Source organism: Lutra lutra, chromosome 1 (genome assembly GCF_902655055.1).
Source record: "Lutra lutra chromosome 1, mLutLut1.2, whole genome shotgun sequence".
Classification (NCBI taxonomy): domain Eukaryota; kingdom Metazoa; phylum Chordata; class Mammalia; order Carnivora; family Mustelidae; genus Lutra; species Lutra lutra.
Genome location: NC_062278.1, coordinates 149001757 through 149025244, shown reverse-complemented (window position 1 = coordinate 149025244; position 23488 = coordinate 149001757). Strand labels below are relative to the sequence as shown.

General features: G+C 40.9%; 1 protein-coding gene across 3 annotated transcripts in view; it reads left to right on the top strand.

The window, feature by feature from the left end:
- GADL1 (glutamate decarboxylase like 1) overlaps positions 1–23488 on the top strand; it is a 182390-nt gene that overhangs the window by 118353 nt on the left and 40549 nt on the right. For all 3 annotated transcript variants that reach the window (XR_007128906.1, XR_007128908.1, XM_047738962.1), the window contains exon 14: positions 8082–8171. Coding sequence is in view for 1 of the 3 variants with exons in the window: in XM_047738962.1 (XP_047594918.1) it covers positions 8082–8171 (90 nt within the window). In the remaining 2 variants the exon portion in view is untranslated. The remainder of the gene's footprint in view (positions 1–8081; positions 8172–23488) is intronic.

Here is a 23488-nt window from a genome sequence, read left to right as displayed (position 1 = left end):
CTAAAAACAGGGACATGAAGGAACTTGCAAAGATAACAGAAAACCCATATTTAAATGACTTTCTGGTAACATCCCAAGAAGCAAAAAGAAATTTAGAGGATGGACATTCTACAGGATAGCTGACCTGGTTTCTTCAACATTCCGTGGTGTGAAGAAACATTAAGGAGGAGGGAGTGACGATCACGGGGATTCATAGAGACTGAAGAGGCTCACTAACCACGTGCAACATGTGGGGCTGATGGAATCCCAGTTGGAGCGATTGTGAATAGTAGATTTTTTTTTAAAGATTTTATTTATTTATTTGAACAGGCAGAGATCACAAGTAGGCAGAGAGGCAGGCAGAGAGAGAGGAGGAAGCAGGCTCCCTGCTGAGCAGAGGAGCCCGGCTCAGCTCGGGGCTCGGGGCTCGATCCCAGGACCCTGGGATCATGACCTAAGCCGAAGGCAGAGGCTTAATCCACTGAGCCCACCCAGGCGCCCTGTGAACAGTAAATTTTGAAACAGCTGGGAAATTTCTAATGTGAAAATGGCTATTGGATAATACCAAGGGATTACTGATAATGGTGTTAGGTCTGACAATAGCATTATGACTACATAAGAAAATGTGTGTATTTTAAGAGATGCACACTTAAGCACATAGGGGGTAAACAACAGCTCTAGGATGACTGGGAGTTGGAGTCCGAGTGACTTTTTAAATATTCTTGAGTTTGAGTTGCCCTTCTTTATTTCCCTGAGGTTGAGGTTTCCCTCTATTTTTACAAGTTTGAATTACTTTCTTTATTTCTCTGGCTGCGGGGGGCCATGGTGCTTATGGAAAGTGCTGTATACCTTGGAACTACAATCTTTTGATAGAGCTGAAAGAAAAGTGACGAAAAAAAAAGGTGAACTGTTTAGAAGCTATTTATATATTCTTCCTAAAGGCTTAAAAATGAAGGGAGGAAACTCGCACCATCATCTTTAGGGAATTGCAATAATTCACAACCTTGTAATGCAAGTGAAGCTGGGTTTTCATCCTCAGGCAGCCCTCCTGTCCTGGCTATTTTATCTATGGGAGCCAGATGGCCCCAAAACAGTGAAGGTGGCTTTCTCAACGGTACTCCAGAACTCCTTCTTACAAGGGTATTTGTATGTGATACTGCATTTGCCTCTCTTCTTCGTGTTCCATTTGGAGAAATAATGTAAATTTAGGACCTTGAATCTTGCATATAAGTGTCAAGGCAATACCCCTTTTGTTAACAAATGCTTACTTTGGATTGATTAAATATAACCCTAAATGCATACTTAAGAGGAGAGAGATTTGATTATAGTCTGTGAAACTAGATCTTTCAGTTTAGGAAAAATGAAAGCCTATAATTATATATATATATTTATATATTTTTGTACATATAAAATTTTACCTTATATTATATGTAATAAATAGATTTATAATGAATATATCTATTCACTCACTTTTTTAGCAGATAGAATGTTAAGTGGAATATTGAAAACAGGAAATGAACACAATAAAATCGAGTATCCAATACTTGAATATCTTTTCCTGAAAAGAGCAAAAGTAATGCATTATCTTCTTGAAGATGATTGAAAGTTATCACTTCAAATGAATCTACATTATTCATAGGCCCCTGAAAATCATCTCTCTGTTTTTCTGTGTGAAAAACTAAGATCTGATAGATGTTTTCCTAGAGGTACATTCATTCCTTTACTATCATTCACATATTTTATTTTGATCTCTTGGGAGAGTCCTAATTATTCAACCTGTTTGTTTTTCTCTTCCTGAGTTTCACATTGGGAAGAATTATTTAGGTTTCACAGACTTGCCAGATTATCAAGGAGCTTCAAGGACATCTAGTCACCTTCTGGCTCAAGGCAGGAAACTTATCTTGACAGTAACCATAACAGAAAGTCAACCTCTTCCTGAACACTTCCTGTGTCAGACAATTCACAGCTCAGTCCTCCTCCCCCGACCTCTAATTATTCATATTCTATTACTTTTTGACCCCTACTATTAATATGTATCAAGCATTTTGCAATTTATAGTTATCTTTTTATCTACTTTTTATTAGATTGCAGCACTCTTCTAATTACAAAATCCAATGCACATTCTAAAATCTCCATCTTGTTGGACTTCTGTAGCATCTTACACCATTATCGATTCCTTCCCTCTTGAAATGCCTCTTTGTTTTGGTTTCTTTGAATTTCTCTCCCAGTTTTTCTCCTTTCCATGTGACTTTTCTTTTTTTTTTCCCTCAGTCTCTATGTGAAGGAGGTCTTTCATCTGGGTACCTGGTTAGATAATATTTTCCACTCTTCTGTCTTTAGTTCTTCACTCGTGTCCACATACTCCCCCTGAAATGTTTAATCCATTTCTAAACTTTGTTATCATTGACTTCAATAATGGCTCTATCCTTGTCTTTCTTCTAAACTCTGGTCCTTTTTACTAGGCATGTCCGAAATTTTTCAATTAGACTCCCACAGGCACCCCAACTTCAGTATTTTTTTTTTATTTTAAGATTATTCATTTACTGTGGGGAGAGGCAGACGGAGAGAAAGAATCTCAAGCAAACCCTGTGCCTCAGTGAGACCTGACATGGGGCTCCATCTCATGACCTCAGCTAGAACCAAGATCAGACCCTCAACCGACTGTACCATCCAGGCACCCCTCAAATTCACATTTCTAAAGCTGAAGTGTAGCCATTCTCAAAGCTGGAACTATGATCCATCCAAACAAAAATCTTGATATTGTCTTCACTATCTCCCTTCCCCTTCTCTTAAATGTATCTTGAGCCCTTTCTCCACTCCTGAAGCCACTGCCTCAGTCCAGGCTCCTGTCACTCCTCAGGTTGCCCTGTCTCATAACTCATTCCCTTCCAGTCTCAGATGCCCCTCCTACCCATCTCCACATGGCAGCCACGCTGGGGCCTTTCTAAAATGAAATCTCCTCCCTAGATTGAAACTCTCCCATGAGTCCACATTACCTCAAGCCTAAACTCCCAAGCATGGCAGATGAGGAAGCCTTTCGTGAAGTAACGCTCATTCCCATGTCCATCCTCACCTCTCTTCATCTTGTCCTCTATCCATTCCAAATCCTTGCCATCCCTCTGTATACATGGACTTCTACATGTGCACTATTCCTGCTGCCAGAAATGTTTCTTATTCCGAGAATTTCTTTTGTAATTCTCATTCCGGTACCTAGTTCTATTACTAGTTGCTCAGTTCCCAGAGATGAGCATACAGTGTAAGTCATTTTTCTCATCATCACGTCTGGTCCAGTATCTAGAACATAGAAAATTCTGCTTATTGAATTGAACATTTCAGTTATCCTTCTATAGACAGACTATAATTCTTGAACATTCCCCCTCAAATACTGTATGCAGAAATAGTGACGTGTCTCAACCTAGTACAGATTTAAATGGAACTATTCATCTACCTGAAAAGGACATCTCTTTCTACCAAAATAGCTCCAGATAATAGTCGCTACGCGAATATGGGTGCCTGCTGTGGTGCCAGATATAGTAGTAATATTGGAAATAATCTCTGTGCTCATCAAACCGCCTCTGTGCGTAGCTGATAGGATCATCCATTTCACAGAGTTAGGAAGCTGGAGATTAACGTGTTCAACACTTGTCTAAGCAAAGACCTACTGAAATGGGATTCAAACCAAATCCGAGTGACTCTAAGACCCAGAGTTTTGTGGCTCCCAGTTCTGCCTTTGAATTTTTTAGTAGTTTCATCAGATATTTAAAATCAAAAAGCTTAAAGTCCATTAAAATTCACCATGGCCCCTTTCTTCTTCTATACTTACATGATACAATCGCTCTATCTGCTAGATTCTGCATTTCTACTTATTAAAATGCCTAGTGCTAGCTTGTCTTTTATTATTATTATTGTGATCTAAAGATGTTGTAAGCAAAGGAGATGATTTCTTTTGACGTGACACAGTTTTTAGAAATGCCAGCTGCGATGTCTTGGTGACCTTTGACATTTTTCCCCAAGGGGTCTCCTATCACTTGCTCAGTAATCCTTGCTGGAATTGACCTCAAAGCAGCCTGCTTTATTGCTTAGACTGTATCTATTTTTTCTCTTTGAAAATCAAGATAGAATGTGTCCATCTTTTTTAGTGACACTTCTGTACTTCTCCATGAATTTTTTAAATTTTATTTATTTATTTTGACAGAGAGAGAGATCACAAGCAGGCAGAGAGGCGGCAGAGAGAGAGGGAGAAGCAGGCCTCCCCACTGAACAGAGAGCCCGATGTGGGGCTCGATCCCAGGACCCCGAGACCATGACCTGAGCCGAAGGCAGAGGCTTTAACCCACTGAACACCCAGGCGCCCCTCCATGAATTTTTAAAAGGTGTGACAATATTTTCACGTCTACAGTGTTTTTGTACCCTTCAATATCATTTGTCTTCTGTAGACACTTGGATATCCTTTTTATGCCTTCTCAATTTTACGGTGTTAGAATACATAGACTCAAGTGTCCTAAACACCCAAGAGGTACAGGCTTTCCTATACAGGGGGAATGAAGTAGCATATGAACAGTTCTACTCTGAAAATACTCCTTAGTACTCTTAAGGCTCTTGGAAGAAAGTCACTTATATCAAATTCAAGCTGGCAAAGAGAGAGGGAAAAACTCAAATATGTTCCTTATGAATATTCAAGGGGATATTTTTTCCAAATCTTAATAATTTTGGAAATGATGACAGTAAAAGGTATTCCACCAAAGGAAGATCAAATTTCCTCCAATCAGATGATGCATCAAAAGGACTGCCCCGGGGGTGCCTGGATGGCTCATGGTCACAATCCTGGGGTCCTGGGATAGAGCCCCTTGTTGGGATCCCTGCTCAGCAGGGAGCCTGCTTATCTCTCCCTCTCCCTTTGCTGCTGCCCCTGCTTGTGCTCTCTCTCTTTCTGTTAAATAAATAAATAAAATCTTAAAAACAAAACAAGGGGCAGCTGGGTGTCTCAGTGGGTTAAGCCTCTGCCTTCGGCTCAGGTCATGATCCCAGGATCCTGGGATCGAGCCCCCGCATCAGGCTCTCTGCTCAGCAGGGAGCCTGCTCCCTCCTCTCCCTCTGCCTGCCTCTCTGCCTACTTGTGATCTCTGTCTGTTAAATAAATAAATAAAATCTTTAAAAAACAAAAAACATAACAAAACAAAACAAAAAAAAAAACAATGAGTGAAAGACTTTAACCAGTTTTCAAATGCCAAGGCACTGAAGCCACACCCTTCTCAAAGACACCAGGCAAAAGGATTCCTAGATATGTCACTTCAAAAACATCAAAACAGAAACTAAGGAAAACAAATTTAAAAGCTGACTTAAAAGGCTTGGTCCTAACTTATGAAACATAGGACAGATACGGTAGTAGGTAAAAACTAACTGCAAAATGACTTGTGATGTTGCCATGTAATGAAATAATGAGTTAATGATGTATTTAGTCAGGGTCCAATAAGAAGACAAAAACTGCACATTGAAGTGGAAAGTACAGTAATATAAGAATTATTGTACATGCTTCAGCCAGCACATGCTACTGAAAATTAGAATGATACAGAGATATTAGACATGGCCCTGTGCAAGGATAACACACAAATTTGTGAGCATTTCATATTTAAAAGAAGAACGAAGTAGTAGTAGTAGTAGTAGTAGTAGTAGTAGTAGTATTAAAGGTGATTGCTTCATAAGGGAAAACAGAAAATATATTTCGATAAAAAATACAGAACTATAGCAGATGTAGAAAACAGCCACACTCTAGAACTGGCGACGAGAGCACCTGGCCAAGAGGCTACTCCCTCCCAGGCTGAGATCCAGTCATAGTTGGAGCTAGGCACAGTGTGTCTCACTGGAGGGCAGAGAATTCACAGAGACGTTCCCCCTCCCGGATTTGCCCGAATCTACCTTCCGAGTGCTAGAGGAAGCCATTTTCAGAGCTGCACCTTGAACTTACTCAAGCTACCCACAAGGGGGTCAGAGAAGCCATCCAAAGCAAGGTGCCTTGCTGGCACCCCTTGAGGGGAGTGTGCCAGAAGAAGCCATTTAGGTACCTATCAGTCTCCTCTGAAGCCACTCTGTAGGGGGGTGGTCCCAGGTGGAAGCTATCAGGGGGTCTAGTTGTGGCTGGGCACCATGTTGCTGAAAAAGCCACACACACTGGATGAAGATCCATGAGGTTAGCATACCGGAACCCGAAGAGCTACCTCTTCCTTTCTCAGTGTCCCTCCAGCACCCTCTGCTGATAAAGTCTAAGATTGGACCAGATGGCAAGGAAAAATATTTATCGAGTCTACTTCCATTTTGATAGCACGGAGTGTGGATTTGAGCTGAGCGGCAGTAAATTAATAGCTAACATAAATGGGATCTGGAAGAAAATCGTCACTGATATAAAGACACGAATTCCTAAAACCCAGTGATGGTAATAACTGTTTTTTTCTTCTACTTTCTAATCAACCCTAGTTACTTTTTGAAAAGATTTATTCACATTAAGTGAGTAAAGAATTTCAAAGACCAGTACATTTATTTCCTAGAGAAACCAAATCAATTATATCAGAAATCCAAGTATAAATTGTGTGGATTTGTACAGGCTACTGTAGTCTTATGATAAATGTTTGCAGAAATTGAGTTGAATTAAATAGTACTCCATTTTGAATTACGCTGTATTTTGAAGATTTTGGCTCTTTTTCCTTTTTTTGGGGGGGTCGAATCTAATAAGCGTGTTTCAAATTTCAGAGGTTAAAGGACTTCTTGTTGAGCTGGTAATGATCCTGGGCATTCACTTTTGATTTAAAATCCACTAGAATCAGAACTATAGTACTGGTCTTGATTTTAAGATATAAGATGGTAGCTATTTCATCTTTCTGAAATACTTGGAAACTTTATAGTGATACTGGAGTATAATTCCGACGGCTACTGAGAACTATTATAACATTGGTCATTACCTACAACTGTGTTTGTGGGGAAAAATGGAAGTTATTTCAAATACTGTCACTGCTAAGAATCAAATGAGGAAGCTGTTGAACGGGCAGGCATGACCTATAATCTTTCCAAAAACTAATCTCTCCTGTGTATCTTATTTGTAAGCCCCTACCATAATTTTCCAAAGCACCTGGTCACTGCATATAAGTCCTGTGATTGCCGATGACAAGCCTATGTTTTTGTCCAATGAGGATGAATGTGTAGTGGAGAAAATTTTGTCTATGTGACAACAGCTAGACTAAAGTCTGTTCCGGAAGATTTATCCCATGTTTAACCAAAACAGATTACTGGAGATGGTGATTGGACTATGGCCACTTTAGATCAAAGTTTCTCCAATGTCCACCATGCACTACTTATTTCAGAATCGCCTGAGCTGCATCGTAAAATGCCAGTTCTCCAGCCTTTTCTATGATGGACTATAACAGACTCTGGGCATTCTGAGCACAGGGTCTGAGAATCTGATTTGAATGAGCCCCTAGCTGATTCACATCTTAAATGATATTTGAGGCTGCCACTGAGACTTGAGAGCCAAGAGTCAAAGTGATGTTCTTTTTCCCAAAACAGTATTGGCTAGGGTCATAGCAGGGCTGGTTAAGTGAAGTCCAAGTATGGCGTATGTTATCAACTCATGGACAAGTGGGGATTTCCCATTTGTCAGGGATAGCAGGTAATGGAAGGCACCTTTGGCTACCTTACATAGACACGGACTTATTGGCAGGATATGGTGGTATAAGAAATATGTTAAGGATGAGGGTTGAAGGAGGAGAAACCAGGGCATCTCTGGGCATATGTGTATCAGGTGGTAACTAATGGTGAGAGCTTGGCTGAGGCAACTTCAAATTTTATTATGCTTATCCCCAATCTTGTGTTCATCCCTTACCTGGAGGAACGAGCACCTTCTAGGTACACCCAACTGATAAGAAAATTTCCCAATAGGCTGTTATCAGAAGCAAAGAGGAATGAATGTCTAAGTCTATCAGATTCTCATTTGTTATCAATGTGATACACACATGACAACTCTTAAAGAAAGTAGCTAAGAGCTTAATTACGCTCTAAGATTAATCTTAGGTTAAGAAAACAACTCTCAATTTTTTTTTTTTTTTAATCCTCAGCCTGAATATGCCAATATTTGCTTTTGGTACATTCCACCGAGCCTTAGAGAGATGGAGGAAGGACCTGAATTCTGGGAAAAACTCAATTTAGTAAGTAATAAGTAAATCACATTTTTCCTTTTGATGAAATGATTCTGTTTCCATTGTCTATTGATCCTATGACTAACTCTGTACTTGGAAGACCTCTGGAAGATGGAGAGAAGTGGCTCCTAGTGTCCTGAAAGGTAATGACACCCCAAACAGTTGCAACACTGTTTATACTGAACAATGTAACTTACTTGATCCACACATGAATTCCAAATAATGGTGCTGTTTGCAAGATCGTCATAGGATTCATTAGAAGTGCTCATTCCCAGCGTACTTCAGAAAGTGTGATCTGATAACAGGACACAAGGTTAAAGTTCCGTCATGAATGGCTTCTTTGTACAACTACACCCGTGTGTGTCTGTGACTGCTTGCATCGCCTCACTTAGAGATAACGTTAAAAACCTTAATCTGGTACCCTTGTGAGTGTGAGCTCTTCTGTTCTTTCCACTGACAGAAGCATCTTCTGCCCAAGGGGCTTATGTGATTAAAAAAGAAAGAGAGAAAAGAAAGAGATGCCAGTAATGGGTTTCAACTGATCGTAGAACCAAACGGGCTTGACATTGTCTCCACACACAGCTGGTGAGGGCTGAGAGTCTGAGTGGGGAGAAGCCCCAGGCTCTAGGACTTGTTTTTTCTCTCCCCTGCACCCTCCCGGCATGGTCCTACCAGTTAAATCCCTGCCGCTACACCAGTTCCAAGAACTGTGAAGTCTCATGAGCCCAACACTACTTGCTCCCCCCCCCTGCTGCGTGGACATGGTGGGTATTGAAATGAGCCAGTGGAAGTTTGCCCTGAGGATTCTGGGGCCGTGATACAGAGAGCGGGAATTCACAACCGGTTAGGACCGTCAAAGTTGGGGCATGCTCTACCCCTTGAGTCTTCCCTCAAGCTCAGCTACCTCCATGGCCCTGGTTTGTAAAAAGTCTAACATGCAAACCTCTCCCTATCCTCTGTGAGAAAATCAGAGATCCCATTAATAGCTTTCATAAGCAATTAGCAGCACTTCTACTTCCCAGTCAGGCAAGCAACAAACATTTATTAGTGCTTGCCATGCTGTGAACTGGAGACCCGGACATCAACAAGACTTGGTCCCTGCCCTTGAATAGGTCGTAAGTGGGGAGACACAGGAGTAAGGGGGTATCCCAAGGTAACTAGTAAGGGCCTGGATGGAAATGAACCCTGTTTGCACTGATTGCCGAGAGAAAGGTTATCTACCTCTCTGTGTGACATATTAGCTAAGTCTTAAACGATCAGGAGAAGCCTGTTGTGGACAGTTTTAGAGAAGTAGATTCCAGAAAGAATCATTGCATGATGACCTAGAGACACAAGAGAACAGGGTGTGATTCAAAGATCCCAGGGGTGCTATGGGGCAGTCACGGGGTCCTTGTCTTTCATGACAAAGAGCTTGGAATTTGTGGCTAATTAAGAGAAAGATGGAAGACCATGGCCTTGAAGCCCTAACCAGCTCTAACCTCACCTGCAGCATCTCCTCTTAGCTTCAAGTCATTTTCTGTTTCTTCATGGCTCATTAAACCTCCTACACTGTAGCATAATATACCCAATATATACATATTCTACCCATTGTCAAACCCGAGATCCGGCAGCAGAGGAGGGAAGAGAGGTGCTGCTATCTGTTCCTTTGCCTAGAAAAACCCTTCATTACCCATGCCAGGCAGTTAATAGTCCTGGCTTGTCTTGGGCTTTGTCTTGCATTTTTGTCATACTAAGCAACGAACAGTGCTAAAGAATGCATTTCAGATGGTAAGTAACCCATAAAAGAGAAAAAGAGGGAAAAAAAGGACAGTGTGAAATGTAATGGTGAGGCTTCTAGGGACATTGTGTACTTTGATGGTCTACAACTGACTTTTTGTGTGTGTGTGTGACATGGAGGAATAATTGCTCAGGGTTGAGGAAGATCTGGTTGCCATTTCTTCTCACTTTTCATTGTTAAGAAGCAACCAAGAATGTGTTCTTTGTGTTTTACTGACTGAGTACTGTCGTGTGGATATGCGTCAGGAAAACTAAACAGTCCCAGTATATTTGGGCTTCTTCTTGACTCACTCTTCCTTTATGTGAAGAAATAGTTCTATTACCCATTCTCAAAAAAGTTTGAACTTGAAGGCAGATATACATGCTAAATCAGATTATTAATCGGATAATAACCTTTTCATCTTAACTGAAATTGAGTGTGAATCAGGACATTCTGTTCTATCCCCAATATTTTCCAGCACTGATTCTCTTATGATGAATATCCATGACTCTCTATGCCTTCCTTTTGGAATGTTTTGCTGTCATTTAGAACCATGGTCTCCTTGTCCCGTCTAACGTCATACTATTTTAATTGTTAGGGTCACTTCTGATTAGTAAGCATGTATGCTGCTAACACATAATCATCGGTTCACAGATTCTTAGTTTCCTTTTATTGTCTTTGTGTGGGGTGTATGCATGGATTTGACAAGGAAGGAAGGTGTGTGGAGACAATATGTGTGTACATATATATATGTACACACACACACACATATATATATATATCTGATTCTTGTGCTTTCCTGCTTACTTTATATGGGAATGTAAGTATGTGATTTATAACCCAGAGTGCTCTTGAAGCACACTTAAAATTTATTTCGGGGGCGCCTGGGTGGCTCAGTGGGTTAAGCTGCTGCCTTCGGCTCAGGTCATGATCTCAGGGTCCTAGGATCGAGTCCCGCATCGGGCTCTCTGCTCAGCGAGAAGCCTGCTTCCCTCTCTCTCTCTCTGCCTGCCTCTCCATCTACTTGTGATCTCTCTCTGTCAAATAAATGAATAAAATCTTAAAAAAAAATTTATTTTGGGGTTTATCCTGGATGGAGAATCACAAACAAATAAATAAACCGAATAAGGGTTTGCCCCTCTGATTCAGGCTAGCATCAGGCTGAGCTGTCAGATGGCAGGATCAGTGGCGCTGAGTCTTCCCTTTGGCAGTGGGAAGGGAGAGGGATTCCTTGATAACAAATGCGGAGTGTCAGAGCATGTGAGTGTGTCAGTGTGTGTGCTGGCCAATGTATGTGCACGTGTGTGAAACTACTTTTGCGAGCACAGCCCCTCTGCAGTCGCTCGGCGAGACTACATTCGGTCACCGAGTTCCACACTTCTCTGTTTAAGATGCGCTTTCTTTTGATGTTCGCAAGCTTCGGATATTCTAGGTCTGCCAGCGTTCCCTGCCCACATCGCGTTTGCTTCCTTTCTGGTTTCCTTGCCTGATGCCATCCCCATTGCCCCATGTGTTTTCTTTGCTCTCTGCATTTCCATACCTCCAGCTCTGCTTCCTCACGTCGCTCTTCTGGAAGCCTCTGATGGCCTCCTGCTCTTTTCAGGAGCAGTTTCCAACCCCCTGCACCCAACGACCGTTGTTCATAATACACATCCTTGACGTTCCTTTACTCTCCCCCAATGAGACCAATAAGAAAGGTGACCTAAGTCCACCTAATTTTGTAAAAGGCAATACAAGTCCTTGCATAAAACATGAAGGAGAACTGATCTTTGTAATACGGATTTGCATTTCTCTACACCATGCGTGGGCAGGACGGCCCTGGAAGACATGAGGAAGCGAGTGGTAAGATTCTCACACATGCCCTCAGAACCACAGGGAGTGTAACCTGCCCACAGCACCGTGTTTTGTCAGTGATGTTGCTGTTTCAAGTAACAGGCGTGGAGTGCTATTAGCGATACCATTTTCAGAAGGGACACACAACTCTTGGCAAAGCTTTGAAGAAAACAATTTTTCTCTTTGATTTACAGGGTAGTAGAAAACCTAGTGTTTGTTAAAAATGGGTGCAGAATATTTTGCATGTGTAGGTAAAATGGGGTTAGAAAATGGGCTTGGATAATGACAAATCAGGCTTCTCACGTCATTCATTTCCAGTAGGATATTGAAAAGTTGGGCAAGACACAGGACAAGGCTTAATTGCTTAGGACTACTCTACACATTCCAAGGCAGGTGACATCTCTGTGTCCCCACTAAATGCCAATAGCAATCCACACACACCCTGAAAACTAAAACATCTGCCCACAGTTCCTCCCTGGAGGGTGACTGGTCCACGGGATAAAATCGAGTCCATTCTTCTTGGCATCCAAGGGCCTTCATGTCTGATCATCAAATATTAAAATAGCAAGAGATTGAAAAGAATCTAAGTATGCAACTATAGAAAATTGGTTAAATTATAGTACATAATTTATATGCAAATTTCTATGGCCTAGACAATTCTATTCCAAAATAACATATTCATAAGTTATTATTAATTGAAAAAATGAGTTATACAAACAGCCACTATAGTATAATGCCAATTTTGAAAAAATTATGTGTTTTTATGTGCACAGATGCTTATGTACATATGAACTATGGTTTATATGGTTCGATAAGGGGCAGACAACAGACGTCAAAATATTTTAGAGATAGATTTATTTTAGATTCTAGAGATAGACTTTTCCTTTCTTTAGTATTCTTCCTCAACCTCTTGATTCTCTACAATTAACATGTATTGCTTTCGTCAAAATACTAGTAACAGCAATGACAATAATAATAAAGTGAAGTATGGAGTTATTGACCTCATGAAACCATTGGGTTCCTTGAGTGTTTACCTCCGCAGAGGCTACCCAGGTATCAACTACAATCTGCTAACAGTTAAAAAAATAAATTTAAAAAATAATTGAGCATTCACCCCAATATGTGTTTATTGTTTTGAAATTGTCTACATGTATTACTTTTAAATATAATACGTACATTTAAAAATGCACATACTCACTTTTAAGGATGAGTTTTGAAATTTTAATTATTTAGAGTTGTTCTAATCTCTTCTTCTTACACCCCAGGGGATTGCCTTGTTTGGAGATGATGATTATACCATATTTTCAATTAGTTCGCAAACTATTTTCTCTCATGACTTGTTTCCAGATGCAGTATATAATTTGTCTTCCCTTCCCATCTCTCTTTCTTTACTTACGAAAACACCCACACTATCTGCACTGATTTTAGGCTCAGAGGCATTGCCACTGGTGGTCTATGTTGAGATCTTCAACAGGATTCCAGGGCTCCCAGCATCATGGTAGATTCTGCTTTGCTCTCTAAAGTGACTGCCCCAAATAAGTTTCTGTCTGTGTGTTTCTTCAGAAGCCTCATGTCAGTGATTAGACATGGAGGGTGAAGGAGTTAGGGAGATTCTGCAGAGACAAACCCGGAAGGGTAAGGCCCAGAGAATGTACTTGAACATTCCATTAGTTTGCTTTGTCTCATCTTTACTCAATATTCTGATGCAGATTTCCTCCTTGGTCAACATTTCATAAATAATTCTGCATTGCGCCAAACGAATTTACATCCTTAACAGTAATTAACAAGTTGTCTTGTTGTACTCATATGTGGTCATTTCAACTTTATTTTGTTGTGGTTGTTTGCTGACCTGCAGATTTGACTAATGTTAGTCATTTATTACAGGCGCCTTTCTCCTCAACAGGAGAAAAAATAAATCTTTTAGAACCTACTTGATGGGTGTGTTGTTTTGCTTATTTGGTGATATAGCTTGATAGGCTATTCCAGATATCTTTAGAGGGAATTTACTATTCTCCCTGGCAGGTTTCTGATTAACAGCACTTGAAGATGAGACTGCATAATCTGGGTGGGTGTTGGGCTTCCTTGGGAGCCTCATGGGGAAGACACCCAAGAGGCCACTTTCTGGGGGTGCTGGTGGGGCTTCAGTCCCCCCCCCACCGCTCTGCTCCATTTATTTCCTGCACGTGTGTTCGTGTATTCACATCAGAGTTCATACGCATTTTGAGAGCTTCTGTATATTTTTGAGGATTCTGATTCTAATTTTCTTTCCATCACCATCTGTGATGTTTGTATAGCCAACTCATTTTGGATTTCGAACTAAAAACAGCTTTCTTTAAAGATACAACAGTGTTTTGTTTTTAATTTTCAAGGATGAGTCTCTCTTTTAACAATGTGATACGACATTTATAATAGATTCGTCTATTATTAAAAAAAAAGTCTTGTTTCCTTGTGGATGGAACTCATTTTAAAGCTGCGCTTTCTTTAAAATTTATATTTAAGGAGAATCTAATATAGACGTGCCCTTTACATGAAGTATTTCTGAATGCGACTTGGGAGACTCTTGCTCTGATAGTGGCTGGAATGTAGATTTTAAAAATGCTTCACTAATGAATTTCCTATGTCTAGTAGATACTGTATTTTCTTCTCCCAAACTATTAAGACTGAGGGGATGGGGGGCCTGGGTGGCTCAGTGGGTTAAAGACTGAGGTGAAATGCTGTCCTTTTAAGTGTCCTCCCAGACAGAGCTGTGTTATCTACAATTTGTCTGATACCCTACTAGTTGTAGTCGTTTGTTCTTGGTTGTGTCATTCTGTGGCTCAGGGCCAAGGAACCACTTGGGGGCATCAGGTGTAAGCATGGCCTTCTTCAAAAATCAGCTTGTGGGCGCACCTTGGTGGCTCAGTGGGTTAAGCGATCTGCTTTCCACTTGGGTCATGATCCTGGCATCCTGGGATCGAGTCCTGCATCAGGCTCCCTGCTCAGTGTAGAGCCTGCTCCTCCCTCTTCCTCTGCCTCTTCCTTCTGTTCCTGCTCTCTCTCTCTCTCTCTTAAATAAACAGGTAAATATTTAAAAAACAAAACAAAACAATAAATCAGCTGGGGAATTTGGGGTGTTTGTTCTGCTAAAAGGCATGGGATACTCTGAATGTTTCATGGGTTTATGCTCATTGCTCTTCCCTAGTTTAAGTCATAGTCTTTCTAGATAGCTCTACCCCTTTGTATTTAAACAATTTCAACCAACAAAAGATCCTAACAGCATTCTTGTTGGCTATGCATGCTCAATGGGCGAGTTCCCAGTGAGCTTTCCCTTGTATTCAATAACATATTTCAACACACAAACACATATTTTTAGATTATTGTTCTTATTAATTTATTTACTTATATTGCTTTTTGGTCTTTGGGACTTTAAGCATTATTTTTAGATGCATGCAGCAGAATTTTTAAGGCTAGTGATCTAAACTCCCCAGGAAAGCTTGACACGTACAGATGTCCTCATTAAAAAAAATATTTTTTCTTTCCTTTTAGTTTCCTCTCCTAAGTTTATGAGGCTCCGCTCTCTTGTTTCTTCTCATTTACTCTTCTTTTCATGGACTCTTCTCAGTTACTGTGGAAGAAACTTGGAGCTGGGCCTATCTGTTGAAAATTAAAATTGAGCAAAATGAAGCTAGGTGTCTCTGCGGGCCGAGGCTGAGCTCACGTGCCTGCGGTCAGGACAAGACGGGTTCTGAAAGAAGAATGGGCGTATGTGTGGCTCCTTGGGACTGGCCGATCCACTGGGAATTTATTTTATTTTTTTGGCAATCTCGATAACAGTGATGGAGACTGAAGCCAAACGAAAGAGTGAAAGCTGCATTTCCAAACATCTTTTGGTAGCTTGGGTTTCCGGTTCAGCACACAAGCACGGTGTACTCTGCTGTGTCCTGGCAGCAGCACGGGCCTTGTCTACAGCAACTGCGTATGAACCAGTTCGGTAGCTGAAACATGCCAGTTTCTTTAGTCTCTGCTCAAATCCTAAGGCACCTGAAATATTCTGAATTTCCGACTAGGTCAGGGGTGCGCACTGAGGAAATGCAGAAGCTTCATCAGTCCAGGACGCATCGCTATGTCCTGAGTATAATTTTATTTCATTACTGGGGTCAGAGGTGGCCACTCAAGCACCCCCAGAAGCTAGACAAGTAGCCCAAGTAAGGGAGGTAGACTGGCCATAATCCGATAGGGCAGGTGTGACGGAGGAGGGAGCAGCGGCCTCAGGTAAAGACGGCAGTGTCTACTCAGCTTCTAATGATGATGGCCGGGGCGGGAATGCAGAGCTGGGCCCCACGTCTCATTGTTCAACAGATGCTAGATCCACAGATCCTTCCTTGAACCCTCCTTTGCTTTGATGGTTTGTGTGTTGGCACATGATTTAAAAATTTGCAATGTACCTGTCTGTGTTCTGGCCTTCTGGCTTTTCGTCTGAAAATCTTACCTACATTCGTCAGGCCTTAGCTACCTGTTTCTGTGTGAGTGTCCCTGGAAGCTCCTTGGATGAGGCCATGTCCCATCCTGGTCTTTGTCCTTTCACAGCAGCTAGTATGATGGTCAGTCCTCAGCCCGCCATGAACTATGAGGGATGCCCAAGTTCTGTGTCATCTACCAGAAAAAGAAATCTCATGGCCGTTGTGCTTTTGGATGTATCAACAAGAAGGTTTTTGGTATGGCAATCTTGAGGCAAATGTGACAAGCATACTTAGGATATATGGGTGAGTTCTGTTGTGTCTTCTCTGTTCCCCATCCTGAGAACTAGATGGGGGCCTCTCTTGAGACTTGTGGAGCCATGAGGTGTCTGTCTTCCTAGGTTTTCTGAAAGCTTCAGCTGGCCGGTGAAGAGACCCAGAGAGGAGGCAAGGAGTTTGGAAGCAGGGGGGCAGGCCCAGGAGAGTAAGAGGCTGAAGGAGGGGTACTAAGAGTGAGTTCCCCAAGTAGGGATGACTTCCCGCTCCCCTCTGTGAGCATCCTAAGGAGGTGCATGTGTGTGTGTGTGTGTGTGTGTGTTTTCCTGATATTGGAATGTCTGCTCATTCTTAAAGGTAAGGGACATGGCACAGATACCACGGAACAAGGGATCATGCTGGTTCAGATTCTAAGCATATCATATACTGGAGCAGTCACCTAGACGCGGACACTGAACCTCTCCAGGACCCTTGGGGACTGTGGGAGCTGTAATAATGGCAGAGACTGAGTTTCAGTCCAGCCTGGTAGGACCTTGGCTTGAGGCGCGATTTAATTTTATTCAAAGGCTATAAAGTACGGTGACATTTTGTGCACACCGGAGTTTATGGAGCAAAATTCATACCCACAACACAACCATTAAGGAAATTGCTCTGGACTTGATGCTGTAGTTTTTGATGCAAAACAAAGAGTGGACCCAGAGCTGAAAGAAATTATTATTATTATTTTAATAATTATTATTATTATTATTTTTTTTTTTTTTGCAAAGGATCTTTGAAGTCCTTTGCCAGAACCAAACCTGCCCCCTGGTGGCCTTTTTGCTCATTTTCCCCGTTCAGAGCTGGGAAGAGCTCCAGTGAACACGGACCTAGGAAAGGCTGTTGCAACATGGTTAGAATTTCAGCCTCCGTGCTTCTAGATTCTGCCAGACCCAGAAAGGCTCACCTGAGTAAGAAATCAAATTGGCCATTGTCTTCACTTTAAATGCGTTTCTGGTCCTATTTTCATCTTTACTCCAGAGGAAGGAGTTCCTCTTTCCAGAGCAAACTCTTCCATGTTTACCTTTGGGGCTCCCATCCTGGATTTCATCCAATGGGCAATCTCTCTACCCCTATACTTCCCTTCTCTTCTACCCTCTCCCCTCTCTCCTCACTCTCCCTCCTTCTCAGATTTGCATTCATTTTCTCTCAGCTATTGCTGCCCTCAATCAAAAAACACGTACAAGCTCTGACAACCTTGAAGGAAATCATTTTATGATTTTCATAGAGCATCGCTTCCCCTCACACAACTTCCTGTCTCTTTCTCCATCCCTCTGGTCTAAACTTCTGAGAAGAAAAGCATAAAGGGGCTGACTCTGGTCAGCATGCTGTGTCACAGTTTATAAAACCATTCCCATAATTTTGGGCGTTCAGGTTGCTTATAGTGTTTTTGTCATCGTGAATGGTAATGGATGAACATGTCCAGGGTCAAACTCACTCTTGCTTTTATTATGTCAGGAGACAGAGTGCTCAGTATGTCATTGCTGATGATAAAAATCAATGTGGTTTTCAGCCTGATTCTGGCTGTGTGTTGTGATACTGTCTTTTAAAGAAGGTTGTAACCATTTACAGTGCCACCAGCAAGGAATGAGTTCACAGGTTTCCAGCTAATGGGCGGGGGGTGGGGAGAGGGTGGAGAATGCTATTCGGAGAAGGTATCTTAAATTTGCTTAAATCCTATCTTAAATTTGCTTACCTTTATTGTATTAATTGTTGGTGGGCTGAAGATGTTCTAATTTTTTTTTCCTTACGGATTCTACTTCTCGTTGTATTCATTGTTTCCTCCCCTCCCCCATATCTTCCATATTTATATTTCGAGGTCTGATGTTTTCCTTATGAATTTGAATGAGGGTTTATATAGTTTGAGTTTTAAGACCCTTTTTGTCAGATAGAATACAAATATTGTCTTTGGTATAATGTCCTTTTTATTTAGTCTTGCTGTTTTTTTTCATTGTACAGAAGTTTTAAATTTTTTATGTATTCAAATCTGTCAGTCTTTTCCTTCATGATTTATTCCACTTCTTCAAAACTAAAGTTACTGTCTTTCACAAATCTGATAAATATTCCATTCCATCTCCTGCTGGTTTTTCTGTCATTCTTTTTTTTTTTTTTTTTTTTTTTTTTTTTGTATTTAACTCCTTAACCCAGGTGGAGGTTATTTTGTATACAGTGTAAACTACGACTCTAACCTGGACAGTTCCCCAAATTATTATATAATTCTTCTCATTTGATTTATTAAGTAATTTTTCTTACCACTTTTTATTACAGAAAGCTCATGTTGTCATATGTTACATTTTTAAAAACACTTTCTTCGGGGCGCCTGGGTGGCTCAGTGGGTTAAGCCGCTGCCTTCAGCTCAGGTCATGATCTCAGGGTCCTGGGATCGAGTCCCACATTGGGCTCTCTGCTCGGCGGGGAGCCTGCTTCTCTCTCTCTCTCTCTCTCTCTCTGTGCCTGCCTCTCTGTCTACTTGTGATCTCTCTATCAAATAACAAATAAAATCTTAAAAAAAAAAAAAAAAAAAACACTTTCTTCTACTGCTGGATTTTTCAGTCGTTTGTATTGACTGTATATCTGTTTTTGAGCCAGGAACAAAGGTGTCAAGAGGCGTTGCTTCATAATGCTCTCCCAAAGTGGCTAAAACGCCCCCCCTTTTGATTTTTCTTTAAAACGCCATTTTTTTAATACTATATTTGAAATTTTTCCAAATGTATTTCAGAACTTTTTTTTTAAGTTAAAAAGACATCTTTGTTAAGATTTTTATTGTCACTTATGTCACTAGATCTGGAGCTAAATAAACAATGCCTTACTGCTCATTGGCTGTGTGACCATGGACAAGTTACTGAAAGTGCCTGGTCCCCTTGCCTCTTCTCTTTCATCAACAGCATAGGGATAATAAAAATATCTCCCTTAAAAGGTTTTGACAGGGATTGGATAGTATAATACCTGGATTATACCACTTACCATAATAAGTGCTTGTTAAACGTTGATTTCCGTTATTAATCCTGTTACCCCATGTTTGAAGTATGAACCTTAAATGTCTTCTTAATGCCTGTTTGCCCCTCTCCAAATGAGCTTATATGCTCTTATAATAATAAACTTTCCAAAATACAACCCTGATCATCCTGTTACTCCTTCACATTTTCTTTGTCCCAAAGGAAAAGAGCCCATAATCATTCAGGGACTGCAGTGGTCCAATTTATTTCAACCTTATTGTTCTGTCTGCTGCTCATCTTCCTCAGGTACTCTGCTTTCAAGAATCACACTAAAATAATATATTATGGATTTTCGTGGATTAAATGAAAGAGCGCATGCAAGCCATTTTGCACAGCGCTGATCCCAGTGCAAATGAAAATACGGGGCTCCCTTGTTCAGAATTATTAAGAATTTCAAGACAGTAACAGTAGAGCATTAAACTAAGTATGAGGCCCTTCTCAAGTGTGGGGCCCTGTGTGACTTCTTGAAGCCAGCCCCAGGACTCCGTGTTTGATAATGGAGCTAAACTTCAGTATTCTGATTTCTTGCATTTTCTCACACTGCTCCCTCTGTCTCTGGTATCTTGCTCTTACGTCCTTCCTCCTCTGTAGCTTACCTCATGCTCAGTCTCATCCCGGAAGCCCCAGAGGTATATGCTTGTTTCCTCCTTTGAAGGACTATGGCTAGGATCTAGTCTTCTCTAGCCACTTCTAGCTTTTTGGCTTAAGATATAGGGAATTTTGTGTATGAACCCATCTTAAAATTAGGCCTGTCAGCCCCTCAGCTTGCCCAGGAAGCATTTCCTGGCACATGAGTATGGGAATACTTCCCAAATACTCTTATGACACCTTTGCCCCATCCCCCAGCCCATCCACCTCCCCCCACCTTGGCCACTGCTATAAGGTAGTGACTTTTTTGAGGGTGGAAAAGATGGTGGCAATCTTGGGAAGAGAGGAGCAGGTAAGAGAATTTCCCCATAGGAAGAAACAGCTGATGAATTTTAGCACAGGCATGATACACTGAAACTCCCTGTTATCACCTAAGATTCCCTCTCTCGTGTTAATGGTGCTGTTGGTGGATGGGGAGAAGCACAAAATGAGGCAGGGTGTTCCATTGGGGTCAGCCATATTTGAGCTTTGATATCCCAGGCCTGGCTAGTGGAGAGCCCAATATGAAATAAAAATGATAATCCCTTTGTTCAGAAATTGTCAAGAATTTCAGGGTGGTGATGGCACAGTATAAAGCCAAGTGTGAGGCTCTTCGAAGCTCAGGGCCCCCATGTACCTGCACAGGTTGCCTACCCACCAAGCCAGCCCTGGTACTCTGCTGGATGTTAAATGAGGGGGAGAGGGCGATTGTTAATATCCTTATTTCTTTGCATCTTCTCACATTGCTACTACCACATAGTAGATGCAAATAAATGTTTGCTGAATGAATGGATCAGAGAATAAAGGTGTGAACTAATGTGTTACCCTCTTGGGTGACTTACTTCCACACTTAGAGTGGTTTCCTAAAGACATAGTTGTTCTTACCTGCTTTACCCATCAACACACCCACAGAAGTTTTTTTAAATAACTGCTCTCCCTGAGTGTTTGATTGGGCTTGTCTAGAGTGATGTCTTGGATCATCTGGTGTTTTTTGTTTTGTTTTGTTTTGTTTTGTTTTAGATTTTACTTATTTTTGCACATGCTTGTGAGAAAGAGTGAGCACACAAGTTGCGGGGGGGATTGGAGGGAGAAGCAGACTCCCCGCTGTGCAGGTAGCCTGATACAGGACTTGATCCCAGGACCCTGTGATCAAAACCTGAGCAGAGCAGAAGGCAGATGTTAAACTGACTAAGCCACGCAGTCACTCTGGGACCGTCTTTCTTATCTGACTTCTGATGTATAGGAGGGACGGAGAGTCATCACATCCATGAGTGACGATCCCTATGGGGTTTTCTCAGGATGAGGGCATCTTGTTAAGGAAGACATTTTAGGGAAGATGGACATTTTAATTGCTCTTCTAGCTTTGTCCTGGAGGAGGCCACCTCCTCTGTCTCTGTGTAAGTCTAGCAGAGCTGGTGTTGTCTAATTGTGTTCTGTCGGCCAAATCATCATCAATTCAGAAGGCAGAAAAAAAATGTAAAGTCAACATTTACAGGTCTGAATCCAGATGGCAAAACCTCTCTTGGTTTCATTGCAACTTTTCCTACTGTTTATCTTTGACTCAGGCTCTGGTTCTTAGGCAAGTGTCTCCCTATCTAGGATATCATAGAAATGATAGCATCCTGCTGTTCCGGGAAGTGGGGGAGGGACGGGCCAGAATCATTCAAATGCTGGAAGTAAGGCAGCAGAACTGGCTTCAGTGGATTGTAGTATCACCTGCCTAACTCAGGATGGAGACTTGTCTTCCGTCTGCCACCCCGGGGGGAGACGATGGCCAGGTGGTACCAAGGTGCATCAGAATATTGTAGTTGGAGAAGAGGGGAGCCAGAATTCTCATTTGAATTTGCTCATTCATTTAAAAATGTATATGGATCACCTACTATGTGCCCAACAGTCACCTGGGTGCTCAAGGTGCTTCTTTTTTATTTCCCTAGTTAATGTGTTGACCAAGGGGCTTAGAGAAATGGCAATTAGAGACTGGGGTTTTTATGAAAGAGAACAGGAAAGATTAAGCAATGACTAACCGGGAATCGCTTCTCAGTTTGTACAGAAGAAGCTCTGCTCTGTCTTTAATTTGCAATGCTATGGTCCTGCGGTTTTATTTTTCTTACACTCCTACATTGTAAGTGTAATCTATGTTGCAAAACTGAGTTATGATTCTGTTGTACTCTAAACACTAGAATCTATCAGACCATGTCTTGGCAACTAGCTTCTACTGTGTATCTTCTTCTGATTTGAACAGAGAAAATGCCTTGGATCTCAAATCTCATCTATAACTCTATTAAGAGATTTGCCCTCCTTCACATCCTCAGTTATTTAAGAGAATTAAATTTTGAGAATTTCTTTAAGCAGTTTATTTTTTTAATTTATTTTTTGGTATGAAGTTAAATATAAGATGGCTTTACTAGTTATTTTATTAAAGACAAATATGAATATATTAAATATAAATATAAAATATAAATGCATATGTTATATAGAAATTTCCAACTTTGCAAAATATTTCATATAATAAAGTGGTCTATGCTATTATCATAAAGTAATATTAAATAAAATATTTATTGCCTAATACTCTCCTTCAAGGTTTAAAATTAATTTAATAGGAATACCCTATAAAATTTTTGTTCTTTTTATAACCAAAAAAAAAAACCAACAACGATGGACGGATACTGTCTTTCATATTGAACTTATTTATGAAGCTATATTTTCCAACTATAGATAGCCACATTCTATAAACATATATTTTTATCCCCAGGGGTACAGGTCTGCGAATCACCAGGTTTACACACTTCACAGCACTCCCCATAGCACATACCCTCCCCAATATCCATAACCCCACCCCGCCTCTCCCAACCCCCCTCCCCCCATCAACCCTCAGTTTGTTTTGTGAGATTAAGAGTCACTTATGGTTTGTCTCCCTCCCAATCCCATCTTGTTTCATTTATTCTATAGATAGCCACATTCTACATCATTTCAAAAAAGGTATTTTCTCACACGTGTACTTTTCTTCATTTCATAGGTATATTAACTTTTATCACATAATTTAAAAATTTCTGGTCAAAAGCTGATTAAAGATCTTATATGTATACACACATTTAAGCACACACATAGACATCTATGCTTACATACGCATATATATATATATATATATATACACACACACATATATATATATGTATACACACACACACACACACACATATACACACAGATATATAGGGAGATTTTTAATATAAGTCAGAGGTTGTAAAGGACTCCCATATACTTCATGTATTTTTTTATGTAATGGCAATTCAGTAGAATCACATGAAACCTTTAAATATAGCTTTCCAAAGGAAACTTGTCTTGAAATACTGGGTAGAAAAGGGA